Genomic DNA, 20,589 nt, shown 5'->3' on the forward strand with positions numbered 1-20,589 from the left:
AGTGATTTGATAAGTTGAAAATGTAGTATTTTGGTTTTCTGCATGCATCTGTATGTTTGAAAATCTACATGAATTGGTGCAAAAAAAATGATGTCATTGTCGAGATAGGCAGAATGCATATTTCCAAAAGATCGATGATTTAGACTGTTACAAAATAGCTTGTCCAGACATCCAATTATGATAAGGTATGATAAGCCTTATAATGCTACATTAATCAAATTCTTCAATCCCATAAAAGCCCAAAAAGATATCCTTATATTTCCTAATTGTCGTCACAACGCCGTATCAGCCTGGAACAACCCCGCAGGCAGGTCGAACCAAGAATACAAATCCCCCAAACCAGGTTGTACGGCCCAAACGGGTAAATGGGCCAAGTCGTGCTCAGGCGGTGTGACATGAGGTGTCTCCTGCATTTGATTTTGATGGACTGCGCTATATGCCGTTCGGTGGAAATCGAGTAAAACGTGAATCGCATCTGGTAGACTCGCCGAGGGACCGCCACCAGATAACGATTTTTGCCATTTCCTTTTGGCTCGTTCGAGAAGTTTGACATATTGGTCTGATCACGACTTGCGTCAGTACGAGATATACTGATCGGTAAATGTGATGGTAACTCACTAGCTAAACTCCAATATAAGGCTTGTTCTTTCAAAGCCGCTAGAATGGTATTGAAGTTCTCGTCTGGCTGAGTCTGGTGATTCAGATAGGCATGCACTACACATGCAATTCAGTATGAATTGTCATATAGGTCTGAGAAGTCATAGTGAACTCACCAAATATCACTCTTGCCGCCACCCAACATCCCCAGATAAACAACGGACTGGACGTCGTCATCCACCCAAGCGCTCTCGCGGTACTCGCAAGATTCGCCATGGCTTTTGCTGAGTCGAGACATGTTGATACGTACGGTTCTTCAGGCTCGCCATGAGCGGGATAAGCATGATTCCCATTCAACTTGAGCAGTGTTCTATTCCACATTATCAGCTTCATTCCACGCTTGACCCCTTGTTCCACTCACGCATAATATGCCGCTTGCTAATAATATCCAACATCAGCGTAGTGCTCTTACGCTCGGGTCAATTGCGATAAGCGCAACTCACAATCATCAACCTCATTCCAGGCTGATCGATCCTTTCCAGCGGTGCATTAGCGAACCACCTCTTGGTGGCAGCCGTCAACTGCAAGGTCTTATCTTTCCTGTTGCTCATCGCACGGGCATCTCCAGGTTCCAACATCTGACTCTGTAGGGTATGTGCTCTACCAAGCAAGTCGAGCGCCTCAACCAGATAAGCCATAGGGCTCACATCATCTAAATCGAAATATAGAGTTTCTCTCTGGAATATCGAACGGAAGGGGGGACTTTGATGCCAATCCTAAAATGGTTTGATGGAATTAGCATTGATTTATACGTAGTCTCAAGACGATGTGCATAGACAGGAAGAACGGTTGTACATTTCTGAGATTGTGAATAGGTGATAGTAAATGACCTAACTCACCGACCTCGCCCACACTGCATCAGAACATGGTAATCTCCTCTTTATATCTGAATCCGGTAGAGCGAAATCCCACCCAGTCGCTACACAAGCATATCTATCCAAGCAGAATATGAGCCAGAACAATCTCCTTCTCGATTCATCTTCGTGCCAACTCGTGGGAGGTGGAATGATGATTGTCCTACTTAACGCAGGTAGAGGTGCCACTCCACCCCACGAGGGAGCTTCTTCCTCCTTTGATAAGCCGAGGTGCACAGCAGATCTCGTAAGTAAAGCCAAAATCCCCCAACTACTTGGTCCTTGTTCTGAACCTATCAAGTCTAACGCTAACAATGCTAGAGCTTGGACTGACGATATCGAAGTTGATTCAACTGCATGAGCCAACACGTGCTGTTTGGCTCTTTTCTTGATTAGGTCTTTGGTACTTGCTAACCTGGGATCTGTCGATAGACGTAGTGCAACAACTACGATAGCGTGATGCACAATCGTCCAAGGTGGTTTGAACTCCGGCATAATAGGTGACAGTATCGGTGCCCAGGGATGTATATGTGTGAAATACAATGTCAAAAGATCCCTGACGATATCATCTGCAGGTAAGATATGTGGATCGAGGAATGAGGACGGTGAAGCCATGTTGACTCCGGGAGAAGCAGAGATGTTCAAACTTGTTGGATCGAACCCGTTCGTAGGACTCGGGTCGGTATTGAATGGAAGAGATTGGACAGAAGGATTGGATATATTCGTAGGAAGGGAGTTCAGATTCGTCTGAGCTGGTGCGATGGCTCCACCAGCCGCAGCTAGAGGGTTGAAGGTGTTTGAATGTGAAGATTGGAGGAAAGGGTCATTGAGGGGCGTTTGGGCCGTATCGTATGAGAATGATGGGCCACTAGCTGATTGAAGTTGAGCAAGACGATTTTCCTGTTCTGCTAGACGGGCTTCATACGTCTCTATCCTCTCTTCCAGTAGCTCTATATCTTCACATCAGCAACTCATCTTAGGTGAAATTACTATCACTCACCGACACGTTTGATCATCTCCAGACCTGTCCCAGGCCTCAAGCCAGGCTTCAATTTCGGTGGGTAGAAGCATTCCGACGGTGCCTTCGCACAGTTCAGGCATGTAGGCTTGTTACTATCGCATTCTGTATGATGATTAGATAGCAGAGCGATGAAGGGGGTTGAGAATGAACGATCGTTAGTATCACGGGAAGAAGATTAACCGAGTAGGAAACCGCTCACTGATCTTCTTGGCTCGACATGGAGCGCATGTTATGCTCAGAGGGTTGTTGGTAGAGTTGCGTCGAGCGTCCGACGATGTCGACGGCGACTTGTCTGTAGGTATTTTGGGCATCTTGCAAGGTGATATATGGATGAATGTGCAAGGTGGTATTGATGTTTTAGGAAAAAAGGAAATAAAGAGATGAATTAGTCCGTAACCGTAAGTTTGTTATGAGTTGTTGTAACTGGTACTCAGGGTGGTAACGGGTTAAAAAAATGGAGCTCTCAATATCCCATTTTACGACCAACGACTCGACTCAGCTCGCCGTCCTGGGGACCGTATGATTCGCACGACACCAGCAAGCAAGGTTCATATTGCATGCTGTCACATACATATGCACCATGGATTCTATGCATCTAGCACACTCTCTCCATGAAAAAGCAGACTATCTACGCTGTCTATATAACTTGTATTGTATTGTACCCGGGTGTCACTCAATCACCAATAACCGGAACGTTGTTCCGCACGTCCGTCCTCCTACCATTTTTGCCCATACCTCCCATAGCCAATTGCCCAATTGCCCGTATTCATACTAGAAATCAACATCTTCAAAGACCTTCCCATCCTTCTCAACAGGTAAAGCAGCCACCACCACCGTCACCCATCTAGCACCTTCAGGTCCAGCTTGCCACGCATGTAAAGTACCCGTCTGAACCACCAATTCACCAGCTTTGACCAACGTCTTACTTTCTCCTCCTTTTCCATCGGGTACGATCAGATACGCACTCCCAGCTAAAAAGACATTATAATCTATTGAAGAAGTTCGATGAAAACCTATTCGATAGTTTGGTGCAACATCTGTGACTTGTCCATTTGTACCGCCTGGAAATACCACGCCGGGAACATTCGCCATTGACTGAGTGACATGTTCAGCACTGATCACATGTGGATTATGACTTGGTACACCCGACGAAGAGTATAGAGGGGATATGTGAGCGTCACCTTCTAAGACTGGACGTAGGGGTATTTGATCATCGTGGAGAGTGACGGATGATCCATCGATATCGTCTGGTGTGTGGGTAGTGACGATTCGGCGGAATGGTAAGACTTGCCGGGTATTCTGTTGAGCCATGATGATGAAGTGGATGGGTTGGATGGGTACAAGGTAATTCTGCGAAGCTTCAATCTGGGATAGGGCGCTTGACTGTCTGACTCAGGTGTAGATTTTCGTTTGGATGGATGGGTGGATGGAGAGATGTGTTATCGAATATGGCGTTGTAAAGCTGGAAAGCTGAACAGCGCTCGGACTCACATTATCCCGGGCCGGTAACCGATCATACTGTACGTTTTTACTCGATCACAAGTTGGCACATTCTAACAAGTTATACCTGATCTTACTTCATGCATCGTAAATCTTCATACTTTCTACATGATAGTGTAGTCCAGAATGTGTTGAAGAGACGATAAAACCGAACTGCATAATACAAAGTTGCAGACCTCGTTGGCGTTCTGGTATGACGACAATAGACAAACTTATATCATCACTTTATCTAAGAGTACAGAACCACTACTAGCAGATCTCTCTTCGTTCGTCATCTTCACGACAGGTGTATCAACATGAAGCCACCGTTTTGGTTGTATTCTTCTACTTTCCATCATCGTCTTCTCCAATCTCAGCTTCATCTTTCACATGCGCTACGTTTACTTCCTCTTTCTCCGTATGACCACCACCATCATCATCGTCAAGTTCAATGTCCTTTATCTTATTCTTATCCGTACTTAAGCTTTCTCTATATTTCTTCCATTGACCCAAGTGGAATCTCCTAGGTAAGCTAGAATCTTGAGGTAATTCCTCAAATGGAAGGACGCTCAAAACCGGATCGACAGGTTGGATATCACGATTCAATGCTGAAGGAGGTATTCCGAACCTGGTAGCAGAACGTTTACCAATCTTCGAAGCGTACATGATGGCATCTTTTTGCAAGTGATGAAGTTCACTTTCAAAAGCCAGGAACTACAATTAAGATACCTCACACGATTTAAGCTCCTTTTGTCACCGACACTTCCGACATTATCAAGAGAATACTTACCCAGGTCTTATTAATCTCATATCTCCTCGTTATGATCTCGATCTTTTCAGAATTATACACTCTCATTTCCTCTGGCTACAGTATTGGTATTGAACTTCATCAGCATGCTTTTATGCAGCAACCCATCTGAAATTATGAGGTCAAGATGCGTACTCACCATATTCAAAGCTTTGAGATATCCTAATTTTTCTTCAAAATCAATCCCAATCTTACCTCTCAATATACCTGAAACGGTATTCGATTTCATAAGATAGATCGATTCCTACAATACCACCATCCATCATACGGTATCTCGCAATTAGCGAAAGACCCAAAATTGCAAAAGGGTTTTTTAGACTCACTATTGAACCACATTGAGAAAACAACTCGAACATATCTTTACAAGCATCCTCCCAGTTTTCACCTTGAGTCTCTGAGAGAACCACATTGGATAGGGCGACGTTGTGATTTGAATAAGCGAATTTAACATGATCCTAATCATCTTTCGAATCATTCCAAATTTTTCTATTTGCCCATCCAGCTAATGGTTTTCGACTATAACCATCGATATGAATTAATTTACCTTCTCTTTTCACTTTAATCCTTACACTTTGACGAGATCGTTTGGTATTGGTATCGGTATTGGTATTCATACTTGATTTATCATTTTCCTTTTGGTCTACCTGACTGAAAGCTCTCTTTACACCTGAATTGAAAGATGATCCATCACTGATACTGATACCATTACGGTTGTCTATCGAAACACCAGGTTGGGTGAGTCCAAAAGTATTTGCAACTTGAGTACCTGTAAACATCGATGCTTGATATTGAAGTAGGTGTTGGGAGGGTCCTATATTGGACGATACAGGTCGACCGAAAGGACGGGATGACCCCCCGGGTTGAGCTGACGAGATGTTCGGAAGTGGCACATTGAATGGGTAATTAAGCTGCGATGGGTATTGAGGTTGTTGATTGTATTGAGCAAGATACGGTAGATGGTAAGGCTGAGAATGGAATGAGGGATGTTGATATTGATATTGATGAAGCGGGAGATATGGGTTGATTTGAGGTAATGGTTTGAATTGAAAATTTCCGTAAAAGAGATTAGGATACTGATCATAGTTATGATTAGCGTACTGATCATAGTTATGGTTCGCTTGTTGAGGATATTTCAAAGAAGATGATGATGACGTAAAAGGATATTGATGAATTCGTTGACGAATAGGTTGACCTCCTTGATCGAAGAATCGTGGATTCAAGTGAGGTAAAGGTGTTGTAGGAATATCTGAAATGGGAGTATCACCAAATCCAAAGTTCGTAGGTCCATGTCCATGTCCATGTCGAAGTGGACTGACTTGTCCAGAAGATTGGTTGGAATGCCCATCTCCAGAATCATTCATAGCAGGATACGATCCTACATCTGATGGAAGTTGATCGGATTGATGAGAAGGTTGAGCGGTATGATTGGGATTAGACATATCGGAAGTTTGATAGTTGTTCGTTATGATGATCGCATATTGAGGTAGGAGATAGTTTCAGTGTCGTAGTAGTATCAATACGCTAAGAGGACAATTTATACCTGCTGACTTTAGTTTTGTTATTCCTATTGATTGTTAGTGTAATGGATGCACGTAAGCAGACGTACAAGCACACTGACCAAAAGGTAAAATATTCAATCCGCTGGATCCGGATCGAATCTACTTATATACTAGTAGCGAACGAAATACCCGAGATGTGTCATACCATGACAGTTAGCAGGATAGAGATTGTGAGAAGATTGAATAACATCGTTCCACTTGATTCTACGGTTTTGCTCTCAAAGTAGGATGAAATCGACATACACAGATAAGTGGGTCCTTTGGACATACGCTCAACGATGATTATCATTCTGATAGGGCTCAGACCTCGAGTGTTAGACGGTGATGATCGATGAGTGATGGATCATGGGTCATGAAACCCGAACATGGATACAATTTGAGTCAAAGAGCCATCCTTCTTCGAGATAGTGATCAACATTCATGTCGACCATCGCTCCATTCGGAAGAAGCGTAGCAATGTCGTCAATGACAATCAATCCGTAGTGACTTCAATGTCATGTCATGATCTTAGCTTTGGTCATGAGACTACACTACAGCAGTGTACCATAGATACAGTACACGCCAAGGTACACCATCAAATCAATCCATCACTCTCTTGACCCTGCATTCCATGCACATGAAACCGATCCAAATTCCCCGATTAGGTAAAGTCCCCTCGGATCAGAGAAATAGGTACGTTTCGGAACTAGGCTAAAGGATGCCAAAACGAGATTTTAGTGTGTTTTTGTATAAACGAGGATTCCTTTGATTAACTGCTAGTACAAGCACTGTTGTTTACTCCAATGCCTTACTTAGTAGTGGTAGTGTCGAAATGAAAGACGATGGTGATGAACGGGAATGAATGTTTATTCGTCTGCTCAACTACATATATACCTAGTACTGATCACCTGCAGCTCCCATTTCTTTTTCATTCCTCCGTCTATCAATCACTGATTATCGGCACATCGTATCGAGGGGACAGTCAACATACGCATCAACCATTCTCACTCATTCGAAGTCAAGGAACACACAAGGTCTGGTCACCTACAACCAACTTACGACACTCATTCCACACCCACCAAGTATACGTATATAACCACAATGAAGTTCATCTTCCTTCTGTCCCTTATCCCTATCGCCCTCTCACTTCCCCAGCCCCAGCCTTCCTCCCAACATTCAATCAATCCTCCACCACACGTTCAAAATTTTATCAAGAAACGAGCATTCGGTGCTGGAGATTCGGGAATTCAAGGAACTAGCGTAGCGAGTGAGAAAGATACGTGAGTAAACCTACAGCCTAATGAACCTACATAAAGGTATACATGTATACTAGAACGAATACTTATTTATGATTGATTTTATGACAGATCAACACTCACCTCTTTGATCATGTTTCAACCTTCCTCCGAACCCACCACCACCGTAACCGGTACAACCCCTGTACCTTCCGCCGCTTCATCTTCCTCAACTTCTGACGAAGACGATCAGATCGTCTCACCATTCCATCCTTCCACCAACGATGATGATGAAGAAGAACAAACCGATGATTCCGTACAAACCCTCGGACAAGGTCAAAGTGCAGCTTTCAACCCTACTCCATCTACTACACTTTCGCTGCTCACCAACAGTCTCGCTACAGCCAGTGCCACTGCGAATAGTACGAAATGGTCAACGACTGGATCGACCAGTGCGGCTGTTGTAGCTGCTGCGTCCGATACCGGATCCTCTACCTCTGGGTCATCAGAGAAGATGAACGGGGTTGGAAAGGATAGGATTCTGATCTTGGGATTGTTGGGTGTGATAGTTGCCTATCTGGCTTAAGGGCGATGTCAATCTGTTGTTTTTATACGATATCGGTGGAATGATACTAGTTGACTACAAGGAGGAGAAGGGAAGATCAGAACCAGGAAGGATAAGCTAAAGGTCAGGTTGGATTAGGTTAGGTCAATATCGACCGCCCAAAAGAAATCTTTGCCATTATTGATGAATAAAACACAACCACGGACAATACTTTGGTTTTTTACTTTAGTGATGATAAATACTGTATCGATAGGGTAGTAAAAACTATATTCTACATCATAGACAAACAAAGAACAGAAAACCAAATAAATCATGTATCATATATTCAGTCGTCTCATACATATCGTACTGGATATCAAATATCGTAAGATCAGATCAACCAATAAATACATACTAATACCATGAATTCTGTATAAATGATTTTTTATTCTGATTCGGATCTTCGGATCAAGATGAATGGTGTACCGTAAGAACCCTCGTTGGTAGATAATAGAGGGTAGAAAAAACTGTAAGTCAGGCTAATTGTGTTGTGTTTGTACTGTATATCCACGGTGAGAACGCGATTTATCCAGTTTGCATGTAAGGGTATATATATACGTTCTGTCGTTTCGAAGAACGTCAATTCCACTTCAAAGCTATGTATACAATATTTATCATCCATCATCCAAGTTCGGGATTCCTCTCCACCATCATCTCATTCTAAGCATATAGACCTATCTATACAGCCTTACTCGCAACGGGACAAGATTCCCATGTCTATAACTGCTGAATCCTTTGAGAGACTTTGTCCCGGAACGAAGTATCTATAGAAATAACTTTAATTAGCAACAACATTCCACAATCCACAATCCACGATCCACACCTCTTCTCTGAAAATGGTATGTCCTCAGAATGTCGACATGTTCAACCGAAAGAACACTCACAAGCATTCATCAACGTTTGTTCGTTGATCACTATATCGGTGGTATCCGCTTTAGGTCTTGAGACTCTCGCTGCGATTGCCGCTGCGTCCGTTTCGAGGATGACCCTAATTTAACCAATGCAGACAAATTTAGCACTGTACAGAATAATATATCCCTTCCATATAACCGCAATAGGATGACCCTGGTCCCATCACCTCCTGTTCAAAGATCCTTCCGAGTTGTGATATCTTCTCAACGTGATAGATCCTTTCCCATCTGTCCCACTCCCACTTCCCTCCATCATCCAAGCGGGAAATACTGAACCCCATGATATCGTCCCACTCACCCATCATCAACCGTCTCATCCGCAGCTAACAACACCAAGTCCAATCCTTCCAACACGTTCCTCTTCTCGATCTGACCTCTCAATAACAGATGAACACTGTCGGTGAAAGCGCTGAGGGTCTGATTCAACATCAATTCGTTGCTGCTTGAGAGGGGACCGACAATGATGAAGTGCAGGTCGACGATGGTGCGGGTTATGATGAGGTGAGGAGGGAGGGGATGTATCTCGCCTGGTGTAAAAGAGAACAGGATATTTTGGTTAGCCTGGCAGTGGGGCATGAAGAATATATCGGAAATTGTAGATATATAATCGACTCGTGGATATGTACGATGAGAAGGGAAAGAAAAATCTAATCCCTTGTGGAATATTTTCAATCGCCCTCGGTATATTTAAGATAAGATGATATAGATAGAACTGATGACTCACCACCACCCCTTCGGATCTTCTCAAACACGCTCTTCTCAAATGCCTTCTGCTCTTTCAAACTTATCAACCCTCCCATCCCTGGACCACCCTGACCGACCCCCAGGTCATTTACTATCCCCGTCGAAGGTGTACTTTGGTGCGGTGGGTTGTAGTACTTCGCTAATACCCTTTGACCCTCTGTGTCGAGTATCAGGAGGGCCGTCACGGTGTAGAGTGATAAGTTGGACTATGGAACGTCCAAAGAGATTAGGAATAACCGTGAGAGCCGGGTGTACTTGTGTAGAACACTCACCAAAGTCATTTCGCCGCTCTGTGTCTGTGTAAGCCTGTAGTGAGAGTAGATAAGATTGCTATCATTGATTTGATATCTACTACATGGTTCAACTCTACACGTCGCATGCACAACATCCACTTGAAGCGTTCACTCCGCGTGAAGCCACGAGGCTGAGTAGGCACGTCAGGGTTGCTACCAATTAGGCATTGTCAATCCACCAAAAATAGGCAAGGGAGGGAAGATGGGATAAAATACAATAAAATTGCTTGTGGAATAATTGGTAATTTGCAATTTTTTCCCTTTTTTGGTATGTTGTTTTGATGGTATTTTATTGCTTAGTCAAGCGAACCCCTTCCTTTGAGTGTCAAATTATAAAACCAGCACCAGAGCGCAAATTTTGGGAAATCGGTGAGGTCATACACCCACACCTTCGACGTCATTTCATTCTTTCAATTTCATCATTACTCTACCTCATCTCTCCCAAGCTGTCACCAATCCAATACCATACTCAGGCCGTACCGTACGACGACCCTCTCACCGCCTTACTGCCAACACCCATTTAAGATTCAAAAAGAGGTGAGTAGATTTTACCTTTTGATCCCATCTACCCAACTTCATGCAAAGACAGAAAACCTTTCTTGGTGAACGCGAAAAAATGGGCAGGATGGATGATGGACGGGGTGAAATAATCATGGATGATCTCCATCTCTTCATCACCCCTGTCCACCTTCAGGTCGTCATGCTATGCTATCCTATGATTTGCAATTCAGTCGAACTAACGTGCTTTCTCCTTGTCCGCTTGCTCTCTCGATCTGCTGTTCAACGTCTCGCCACTCCACCCCCCTTCCATCGCTCATCCCCGGTCCACCTTGACCCCCCTCATTCAAACGTCTCTGTTCCGTCTCATCTGCTGTTCGCTCCAGTACAAGTCATCTTGTTCATATCAAAAGTGATACCTGTTATACCCTACCGTAGCATAGCATTGCACTGGTGGTACTGAGGGTTCAGGACTTTCCATTTCGACTCACCAAAATAAGCTTACCAATCTCTGTTGGTCTGTCTTCTCAAGCAAAAGCCGTTGTGCATCGCTACTATACAAGATGGCAGCTGTAGCACAAGCACCACCTCTCTTACCGTCAACCTCTTCCACAGATAGCAGTGAGTTTCATTCCATGCTTTTCACCAAAACATTTGTTCAATGACAACAGACATTCCCCATCTGCTCTGCATCGATGACATCATAACGAAAATAACAACTAACTTACATTTCGCATTTCCTGTACAAGTCTCTCGCCCTTCTTCTTCTTCAGCCACTGTCAAGCCTACCGAAAACAAATCAAACGCATCGAAACCTGACAAACCGAACTCGACCAGCTCGACCTCAGGCAAACCAGTAGCCAAGGTGACAGTATCCGAAGCTACTCCAGTGGACGAAAAGGGTGAAGTGAAGAAGGAGAACGGGGATGGTGAGTTTTGGTTCTCCCTATTTGGCAGATCCCATCTCGTCTTGGTCCCTTCCATTCATACATCCCCTTGTACTACTGCTCGAGACACGCATGAAGAGTCATCATCCTTTCATCTTGATTCTTCTCGAATGAAGGGAGATGTTTCTGCCTTCCGAGTCGATGATCCGTCGTCCATTCGTCGATGGGGATACTTAACCACCTCTCCTCATGTGTCCATCCCCTCGTTATTCTTGTTTTCGTTTCCCCCTCTCACGATCCCTCTCAAATGAAACGAATCGCTGACGCCGTATCCTTCGCTTCTTCTCCTTCTCGACTATCCATTGTCCCACCACCTATCATACGTCACAACGGTTTCTTATCCCCTGCTCCATCATTCCCTCTCGATCCACTCACCACTTTCGTTCCCTCTTTCTCCACCCCTGCCTCACCGACTCCTCTCCCACTCGCTTCGTTGATAAACTACGCCCTTATTGTTGACCCGGATGACGATGTTATCTCGACCCCATTGACATCTATCATTACGCCCTTCAATCCCATCGGCATACCTCACACAGCCAAATCTCCCAAAGCAGTCGGCGAACCACTTGGCCCACCACCCAATCCTGATCCCAACGGAGAGAGTAACCCTCAAAGACCTCCCATCCGTCCCAACTCTGGCATACGATCTCGTTTCGACCAAGAACCCAACCCTTTCGAACAGTCCTTCTCTAGGGAATCGCATCACTCCAGCTCATCACTCTCTGACCGAGCCACTCCTCCTCGTGGCACCGACGCAACCAGCACACGTCACAACGCTTTACCGCCTTTATCATCACTGACAAGTCCAGCAGCAGCTGATCCAAGTCAGTTCCCTTGGCTTGCTAATTCCCTCCGATCCGGCCCGCTGAGTCCGGCAATGCTTGCTGGACCTCAGAACGGTAATCCTCAAACAAACAACGCTAACAACCGTGCAGGTGGACCAAACGAAGCGAACGGTAATCAAAGTGAAGGCGCAGCAGCTTTCGAATCGACAGGATTTAGGACTGGGTTCACTCCAGGCACAGGATCCGGCTTCACCCCTGCCGGTTACCACTCTTTCATGGGACCTAATCTTGGTGCTCTCGCGATGCCTTCTCCTAACACCGCCGCGTTTCTCAACAGTATCACCAATTCGACTCCTCTGGCTGAAGGTAGCGATGTAGCTGCCGCTGCCGCTGCGAATGGTGGTCATCCCCCGATTCCAGGTGATGGAAACAACTTACAACCGCCTTCAGCCATTCCTCCTCATTTACAACAGCATCATGGTTTACCCCATACCAACTCGCAGAACGAGGTGCCTCAAGAGACTATCACCCCAAACACGCTGTCCGCTCTGACTGGGGTGTTTGGTGAGATGGCGCGAGCCAATCAAGGACCACAACCTGGACCACCTTACTTTGCCTCTGCGATGGGACCACCTCACCCTGGTGCTGTACCAGTCCCGATGCCACATGTAGACTATGCTCAGCAGAGCGCCAATGCGGCTTCTCAAGCTGCCAATGGACTGTTCTTATTATCCCAGGCGCACCAGGAGCTTTCCAAGCGCGAGGAGGAAGGTAGAGGCGGTACTCCCGTAAGAGGTGGACGAGGTCAAGGTAAAGGTGCGAACGGTGCTCAGGCAGGTCAGAAGAGGAAATCGGACGTTGGAGGAGGCCCTGGTTCAGCCAAACCAGCCAAGAAAGGAAAGAAGAATTCTATGGGTGGACCTGGCCCACACCAGACTTCGACACCGCCTAAATCGGCCAAACAGGAAAGTATCGACTCGGGCGATTCGGATGATGATGATGGGAAGTTCGATATGGGGAATAATGACGGTAAACCTGAGACGGAGGAGGACAAAAGAAAGAATTTCTTGGAACGTAATAGACAGGGTGAGTGGTCGGTTTGAAGTGACGCGTGAAGTTTTAAGCTGATTTTAGATTCTTTAGCCGCACTGAAATGTCGACAACGTAAGAAAGCATGGTTGAACGAATTACAATCGAAAGTCGAAGGATTAACCATCGAGAATGAAAGATTACAACAGACTATCCAATCGATGCATGAAGAAGTTGGTCGATTGACTGCTATACTGATGCAACATCGGGATTGTGGTTTGGCCATTCCAACAGCTTATGGAAGACCTATTCGATAATCCGACATCGGACTGAAAAGAGGGGAGGATGGATATCTTAAAAATATATATTTATACACGTATCATTTTGTTTTTCAACCGGTTTATGTAATTCTTCTTTCCTTTTTCCTTCACTCATAATCTGATATACCCACTGATTTGGGTGATTTATTTGTTCTCTGTTGAATTTTATTCCTTTATTTTCCTTATATATACGTATCCTGTATCTTTAACCACCACACCCACACCACATCACATCACACTCGAACGCTCATTCACTTTTGGGAGATTCTTCAACTTTGTTAGAAAAGTGATGGAAATCCTATGAAGGAGATGTGATGACATGCAGCTATATCTACATTTTGTGCAACAATACTTAAGCATTATATGTTTCTCTACGTGGATTCAGGTCATTATACATGCGTCATAAGTGTGTTGATATGGAATCGAATTATAACATATGTTTGGCTAGTACTGCTGATTGTATTGACAAGAAAAAATTAAGGACCATGCGAATTGGTTTATTCTCATTGTCAGAAAGCTTCACTTGGGTTGTCGTAGGACAGGATCCAGTGACTAAAATATAGGACGTCTTGATTCCCTGTGGTTTTGTTGAGATGTCGCCTACTCTGGGTTCTGATGAGGATCAAGGTAATCGCACGGCGAATGCTATACAGACGAAGATTATTGATTCCTACGAATGATATACAATAAGATGAGCAAATGCATTATTGTCTGCGATATCAAGGACTGGGATCAAGACCATTCGAGTTCAGTACTAGAAAAGAGACACCAGCACTTACATTACTGAACATTTCCTGAATGGCTGAATCTGTATCTTCCCAATGACATGACATGTCTGCTCTGTTTGGCATGATGTCGGATCAGCGACTAATTATGAATGAGTCGTATAACACAGAAGATGGTACGGACTTACCTCCCTGCCTGTCCAACATTCTCAGAAAGTGTCGTTGTGACCTACAGAAGGTCAGTTTACAGTTAACTGTATAAGCTTATACATTCATTCACATCATACAGTTGAACACAATACGTAAATTACCAACTCACAATGTACTTGAATCCTCTAGGCTCAATTTCGATCATACGTTGTTTCACTCTCTACGAGCATACAATCATATGAGTATATCATCAACATTGAGAATCATTCGGTATGAGTCTGGATTGCACACCTCACCTCTGAGATCTCTTTACTGTACGCTGCCATCTTGGCTTTATCATTCGAATCCCAACTTGCATTGGTCAGTGTCTTGGTTAAGAGCGTCTTGATATATGGACGTAAGGTATCCGAAGGAAATCTACGGATCATATCTATCAGCTGGATTGGTTGTATCGTTTGGTACTCAATTCGACCCACTTCTGTCTCTGAGGTGAAGAAGCACCTGATCGATTGTTGAGTGGTATAGGAGGTGAGAGAGCACCGTTCAACCTCGAAGACATAGCGGAGGTAGGACCTTTCGTTCTTCTCGTTGTGCTGAGTCGTATATCGTAGTAGATAGTATAGGTGAAGTTGTGAACCTTTCTGGCGCTTATTTGCTTGCCCTCCAGCTGAGAGTGTACATATGTATATGTATGTGTATGTATGTGATTATATATGAATGGAGAGCATGTTGAGGAATGTGATGTTCACCTCATGTTGTTGAAGATTAATATTGACGCGTTTTCGATTAATCGTTGTTGTTGACTTGCTTTTCCTCAGTTCTTCATCTTCTCACTCGTGACCATAGCTTATCCCATTTCAACGCTCTATACACATTGCCTGATCCATATTTCTCCCGGTCTCACAACGTATTCATACCATCCATGAAACTTCAATCGTGACCTATGACCACTACTCAAGAAGCAAGCAACAGCAACTATCATCGACAATTAGAATCTCAATTTTCGTATCACCCTAATCATTGGATAACGACCAAAGCACATCCGCATCCCCAGTCACATCCTTACCCATCACCACCAATCTCAACATTCACCTCGAGCCTGACCTTGGAAGTAGAATCATCCACTGATCGACCCTGGTCTTACAGTAATTCTCATCATATCAAGCAATTCTCGTTATCGTCAAATCCTGAATTCAGACCGATGAATATGAGTATACCCCCCATCTCACTAGATTCATCATGGAGGGCCGAGTCTCCCCCCAATCGTAGATCAGGAGCAGGGAAAGAGAGAGAAGTGATTTGGGATGTCGATAATCTACCTAACGGGCTGGATGCTTTGGGGTTGATAAGTCCGCCAGAAAAGAAAGATGAAATACAAAAACACAAGGAGAAGGAGGATAGAGATGGACCGATAGGAGTGAAAGTGTTGGCGAAGATCATGGATACTAGTAAAGGAAGAGACAAGGTGTTGGTGAGTTGATTCATCTGTTGTTGGTCAACAGAGACCGCTGCGGTTGATTGATATCGACAAGTCAAGCATTTCTTTTCAAACAACATTCGCCTTACCGAAGCTGAATAGCGATCCTTACTATATTACTTACATGATAATCTTACACTACGCAGAAATGTATGCAATACTCCTTACGGACCTACCTTTACCTATTATCGCTAATATCGAAGATACGTCCTTTATCACCTTGGTTCAAATCGAATTCGAAAAGAATGAAAATAGCTATTTCTGGTTTATCTATGACCAGGTGAGTCTACGTTACTTGATTGTCGTCATGATCAAAATCAGTATATTATGTTATCTCCTCGAGTCAGCTTAAACAGATGACATCTCGAGCTATGGCTGATGTCTCGCGATTGATGGTGATTTACAGAAAATGCCTCCTCCTCCTTAACCCTTTACATCCCCTATCTGACCTCCTATCGCACGAACCGATGTCTCCCCGCACACTCGTCGGACACCTCATCGACCTCTTCTCGGCTCTGTCGGACGACATATACTGTTTGGCTAAATTGGGTTTGGTCGGCAAACGGACAGGTAATATAGCAGATGTATGGGCAAAGTGAGTGATTGATCATACTATTCATCTCAACATATCTTTTTCTTCCACTTCCGCTCTGTGTCCCTCATAAGTGAGAATACTGATATGTGCTTGTACTGTGTAGTCGGTTCTGGCTTTTAACGACGATAATGGGATTATACAAACTTCATTTGAAGACTATACCGAAAATTGCCAATTCATCTGCATCCTTGGACAAGAGGAGGAATGAGCTGAAGGACGCCAATTGGACAAACAGAAAATTATTAGCGGATCTTGCGTTTGTCTGTAAGTAGCTTTTCACTCTTCTTTGTCTCCAATTCACCTCTACCTTCATTTTCATCTTTATCCTCTTTACATCGTGAGCATTCGTACTTCATGTGACTCAGCTGACAAATGTTTACCTCTAATTTTGCAATATTTAGCATACGACGTGTTCGAATTGAACTTCCCATTGATAGAAGAACCTATGAAATGCTTTACTGGCTTGCTATCGGGTCTGATTAGGTGGGCTTAGTACTTACAAACCGGAACAATTCTGGTCGTAAAGCTGATGTTGGGTTTTGTATAGCACATTCAAGCTGTATGACCAGCATTGGGAAGCAAGTGTAGGGAAGGGGTAAGAATGTAAACGTTTATATGTATTTCTTGTATTTTGGGGTTTTCGGCAGTTTCAAGCGAATCGGACGAAGTTCTACATGAGTCGATAAACGGATGCATGCTATGCTACTTTTGCTGCTTCAGGTATCAGCTTTCTTAATAATGTAGCCATGCAAGCGAATGTTCCGGGGGCAGACATAATTATCGGCGGGCTGAGTACTACTGCTTCCGAAGGCATCCCTCCCGCCTCGCCGTACGCATGGTGGGTTCTATGGCGGTCATGGGGATCATACTCTGTTCGTTTGAGGTTTCATACCTGATTAGAAGAACGACTAAGCAAAGGATCGTTTCGTTGGGCTCGACTACATGACAATGACGATCATCGATCATAGATCTTCCATGTGATGTTATGTCGTTCTTGGATGATGACCGGGTCATACATCTCCCCATCTTACTCGTTCCAAGAAATTCATTTACACAACACGGGTAATGGGTAAGATGCATTTTGGGCTGGAGGGGATCAGGATACTACTTGGACACTGCTACGGGAATGGGAAAAAGAAGACTTGCAACGAGCAGGACGTTTGCTTATGAGAGGAAACGCACAGGTAATTTGAGAGAATGATGTAAGGCGCTAGCCTTTGAACAAGGGTCGAGTCGGGAGGTAATCAACCATGTGGACACAAGCGTGAACAGAGATTGTCCTTGCTGATGGCCTTCTCAACGGGATTTAGGAAAGTGAGTGGCCCGGGGGATCGGTTAAAGTACAAAGATGTCAGAAGGTAAAGAGACCTAGACATTTTCAGTCCAAATGTCGTTTATATTGTAACGAAGTATACAGCTCATGTATCAACGACTACTGGCAACGTCGACACATAAGTTGCTCATCGCCTGAGTCAGTAGGGTGCACAGCAGCAAGCTTATTTTTTGCATTTGTAGGCAGAAAGCTGTATGTATCAGAGCAGAAGCGATCATACGGAATTATCTGATTGTCTTAAGATACTACGGAAGATTGAGAAAAAAAAATACCAAGTCATTGAGGAGCTGAAACGACTACCTATGTTAAAATGAAGAATACGCTACTGCAGCCGCATACACTGCGACCCATTCGTTGCACCAGCCTAATGACCCTCTTGTATCCTCTTATTCTCCTCCGCAACCATTTGAACCTCCGTGACGTAACCCTTGAACTTCCTGAGAGGCACCTTCTTCTCGAAGAGCTCGTCGATCTCTGCTGGAGATCGTCTGGTGACCTCGGGCAAGAGGAACCAGCCGACGATAGTACTGATCGTACCAGTACCAGCGAAGAAGAATCCCGTCTTCACTCCCCAATGAGCATTACCATTCAACATCAAAGGTGTACAGAAACTGAACATGATGGCGATCATGTTGGAGAAGGCTAAACCCCATCCAGCAGTCTTCGCTCGTAACCTCTGTGAAGGGATCTCACTCGCGTAGGCATATCCAATGGCAGAAGCACCGGTTGTGGTGAATGTGGCGAGACACGCGAAGAAGATCAAGAGTGAACCGAGTGATTTACTTGAATAGTTGAAACACCCAATAATACCCAATGCCAAAACACTCAAACTGGTTACTCCGTATGGATAAACAGTAAGGGGTCTTCGTCCGACGGCATCCGACAATGTGGCGGTGATTAACATGGCGAGAAGCTGAACGCAACCGAGAATTACCGTTACCAAGAATGGATTCTTGTTACCAGCGAGTTGGAAGAAATATGTAGAATAGCTGTTATCATGTGAATATGAGCGTGATTACTTTCATCCCGCGAAAAAGAACACACGTATTGAACACCGAGAGCCCAACGAACTGCTGAATGATCTTTGGCCAAGCAGCGATGATGAGTCTGAGAAGGTTGCGACCTTGGAAAACGGCCCAGTGACCTTCCTGACCTTCCCTAGCGGCGGTCTGTTTCTCAGCTTCGACCGTGGCTGTCATAATGGCCTGATAAGGGAAGTCCCACATTCAGCCACTGTCACGCGCGTCTGAGCTTCCAAGGAGTGACTTACAACTTCATCTGAGACGTTATAACCCTCAATATGACCGTAATATCTTTGAAGGACTTTACTAGTCTTGTCGAGTTTCCCTTTGCTCACTAACCACCATGGAGACTCGGGAAGGAGTACAAAGATGATGCCCATAACTCCGATCATACCCCATTGAGTGTAGATAGCAGTCTTGAAATGTCCGGTCTGTAGTTTATTCAATGCGACACCAGCCAAAAGTTGACCCAAACAGAACCAGCTGTGATACCAAAATAAATGTCAGTCAAGCGAACAAAGTGCCACATTCGCTGCCAACGCGATTGAACTCAGACTCACAAAGTGTATGCGTTGATGAACAACCCTCTAAGCTGAACTGGGGAAATCTCAGCCAAATAGACAGGAAGAGTGGATTGAAGCATTCCCACTCCGATACCGGAGAACAGCTTGGCGACCAACCAGGTTTCCCATCCTTTGACTAAACTTTCGGCGATAACACTCTGCAATTGAAGCCATGATCATCAGTATCGGGCGCAGGGGTATACTTGGCCATTCTAGGGCCACTCACTGCGACGAGGAAGACGAAAAGAGTGTACATAGCAGCTTTTCTTCCGAGGTAGTCGGTCAAGTATTGCAAAAACTACGGTCGAAGGAAAATCAGCCACAGTCGGATATGACCGATATGCGTAAATATGTATCAAGCTACTTACGATTTGACCTAAAGTCTGACCAGTAGATTGAATACCACCCCAAGCCGAAACATATTTACCGAGTATAGCACCTTTGGCATCTCGAGGCATGATCGCGATGAATCCCTTGTTGGAGATAATACCACCATTCAAATTGATTTCTATATTGATTTACGCAATACCATCAGCTGCTAGCCCCGCATAGTGTAACCGGGAATGTGAAGAACAGCGTTACGGTGACTTACGATAACCTTCCAAAGAAGCACTGAAAGCAGCTGCCATAGCTACGAGTGCGATCTTCTTATTTTGCTTGACAGCAGCCCAGACACCGAGATCGTCATGCTTCGATCTCATCTGGACTTGACCACCCTTGGACATGGTCCTTCTGATCTCCTCAGCTGTTTGGAGATGATCTTGATGGACCAGCTCATTGTTCTTCTCGTCCATGTCTAGAGACACAGGTACGATATCGTGGTTTCGCTCTGGGGTAATTTGAGCTTGAGCCATCTTGACTAGATGTATTGTTGGTTTGGTATGCGAACCTGTATGGCAGTCTTATGGATGAGAATTGAGAACTCGATCATGCTTGACATACTCTACACTATATATACGATCAGCTGCCCATGGAGGACCATCCGGAGCACCTTTGCAAAA

The 20,589-nt window shown here is 44.5% G+C and overlaps 10 protein-coding genes across 10 annotated transcripts; 4 read left to right on the forward strand and 6 right to left on the reverse strand.

Moving 5' to 3' along the window:
- Nucleotides 1–272: 272 nt before the first annotated feature.
- Nucleotides 273–2,843, reverse strand: I203_108531 (uncharacterized protein; the record flags this gene model as incomplete). The annotated part of the gene is made up of 8 exons (XM_019148701.1): nt 273–559; nt 619–714; nt 774–967; nt 1,019–1,035; nt 1,101–1,373; nt 1,497–2,461; nt 2,512–2,634; nt 2,732–2,843. 8 exons carry the CDS (start codon nt 2,841–2,843, stop codon nt 273–275), a joined length of 2,067 nt encoding a protein of 688 aa, XP_019002284.1.
- A 460-nt stretch (nt 2,844–3,303) lies between these two features.
- On the reverse strand, nt 3,304–3,843 carry I203_108532 (uncharacterized protein; the record flags this gene model as incomplete). Its single annotated transcript, XM_019148702.1, has 1 exon — nt 3,304–3,843. One exon carries the CDS (start codon nt 3,841–3,843, stop codon nt 3,304–3,306), a length of 540 nt encoding a protein of 179 aa, XP_019002285.1.
- A 513-nt stretch (nt 3,844–4,356) lies between these two features.
- I203_108533 (uncharacterized protein) lies at nt 4,357–6,258 on the reverse strand (the record flags this gene model as incomplete). Its single annotated transcript, XM_019148703.1, has 5 exons — nt 4,357–4,725; nt 4,802–4,876; nt 4,959–5,063; nt 5,143–5,213; nt 5,364–6,258. The coding sequence occupies 5 exons, from the start codon at nt 6,256–6,258 to the stop codon at nt 4,357–4,359; spliced, it is 1,515 nt and encodes a 504-aa protein (XP_019002286.1).
- A 1,200-nt stretch (nt 6,259–7,458) lies between these two features.
- I203_108534 (uncharacterized protein) lies at nt 7,459–8,178 on the forward strand (the record flags this gene model as incomplete). Its single annotated transcript, XM_019148704.1, has 2 exons — nt 7,459–7,637; nt 7,725–8,178. 2 exons carry the CDS (start codon nt 7,459–7,461, stop codon nt 8,176–8,178), a joined length of 633 nt encoding a protein of 210 aa, XP_019002287.1.
- Nucleotides 8,179–8,913: 735 nt separating this feature from the next.
- Nucleotides 8,914–10,132, reverse strand: I203_108535 (uncharacterized protein; the record flags this gene model as incomplete). Its single annotated transcript, XM_019148705.1, has 5 exons — nt 8,914–8,960; nt 9,081–9,184; nt 9,406–9,634; nt 9,832–10,057; nt 10,124–10,132. 5 exons carry the CDS (start codon nt 10,130–10,132, stop codon nt 8,914–8,916), a joined length of 615 nt encoding a protein of 204 aa, XP_019002288.1.
- Nucleotides 10,133–11,205: 1,073 nt separating this feature from the next.
- I203_108536 (uncharacterized protein) lies at nt 11,206–11,734 on the forward strand (the record flags this gene model as incomplete). The annotated part of the gene is made up of 3 exons (XM_065518417.1): nt 11,206–11,263; nt 11,392–11,571; nt 11,706–11,734. The coding sequence occupies 3 exons, from the start codon at nt 11,206–11,208 to the stop codon at nt 11,732–11,734; spliced, it is 267 nt and encodes an 88-aa protein (XP_065372782.1).
- Nucleotides 11,735–11,836: 102 nt separating this feature from the next.
- On the forward strand, nt 11,837–13,720 carry I203_108537 (uncharacterized protein; the record flags this gene model as incomplete). Its single annotated transcript, XM_019148707.1, has 2 exons — nt 11,837–13,460; nt 13,518–13,720. 2 exons carry the CDS (start codon nt 11,837–11,839, stop codon nt 13,718–13,720), a joined length of 1,827 nt encoding a protein of 608 aa, XP_019002290.1.
- Nucleotides 13,721–14,345: 625 nt separating this feature from the next.
- Nucleotides 14,346–15,157, reverse strand: I203_108538 (uncharacterized protein; the record flags this gene model as incomplete). Its single annotated transcript, XM_019148708.1, has 6 exons — nt 14,346–14,393; nt 14,503–14,563; nt 14,637–14,677; nt 14,768–14,818; nt 14,895–15,015; nt 15,075–15,157. 6 exons carry the CDS (start codon nt 15,155–15,157, stop codon nt 14,346–14,348), a joined length of 405 nt encoding a protein of 134 aa, XP_019002291.1.
- Nucleotides 15,158–15,805: 648 nt separating this feature from the next.
- On the forward strand, nt 15,806–17,269 carry I203_108539 (uncharacterized protein; the record flags this gene model as incomplete). The annotated part of the gene is made up of 6 exons (XM_019148709.1): nt 15,806–16,069; nt 16,222–16,355; nt 16,482–16,670; nt 16,774–16,934; nt 17,072–17,153; nt 17,218–17,269. The coding sequence occupies 6 exons, from the start codon at nt 15,806–15,808 to the stop codon at nt 17,267–17,269; spliced, it is 882 nt and encodes a 293-aa protein (XP_019002292.1).
- A 1,098-nt stretch (nt 17,270–18,367) lies between these two features.
- I203_108540 (uncharacterized protein) lies at nt 18,368–20,442 on the reverse strand (the record flags this gene model as incomplete). The annotated part of the gene is made up of 7 exons (XM_019148710.1): nt 18,368–18,992; nt 19,048–19,208; nt 19,274–19,508; nt 19,586–19,746; nt 19,815–19,886; nt 19,957–20,096; nt 20,181–20,442. The coding sequence occupies 7 exons, from the start codon at nt 20,440–20,442 to the stop codon at nt 18,368–18,370; spliced, it is 1,656 nt and encodes a 551-aa protein (XP_019002293.1).
- Nucleotides 20,443–20,589: the final 147 nt, after the last annotated feature.

This window comes from Kwoniella mangroviensis, chromosome 3, assembly GCF_000507465.2.
Source record: "Kwoniella mangroviensis CBS 8507 chromosome 3, whole genome shotgun sequence".
Lineage (NCBI taxonomy): Eukaryota > Fungi > Basidiomycota > Tremellomycetes > Tremellales > Cryptococcaceae > Kwoniella > Kwoniella mangrovensis.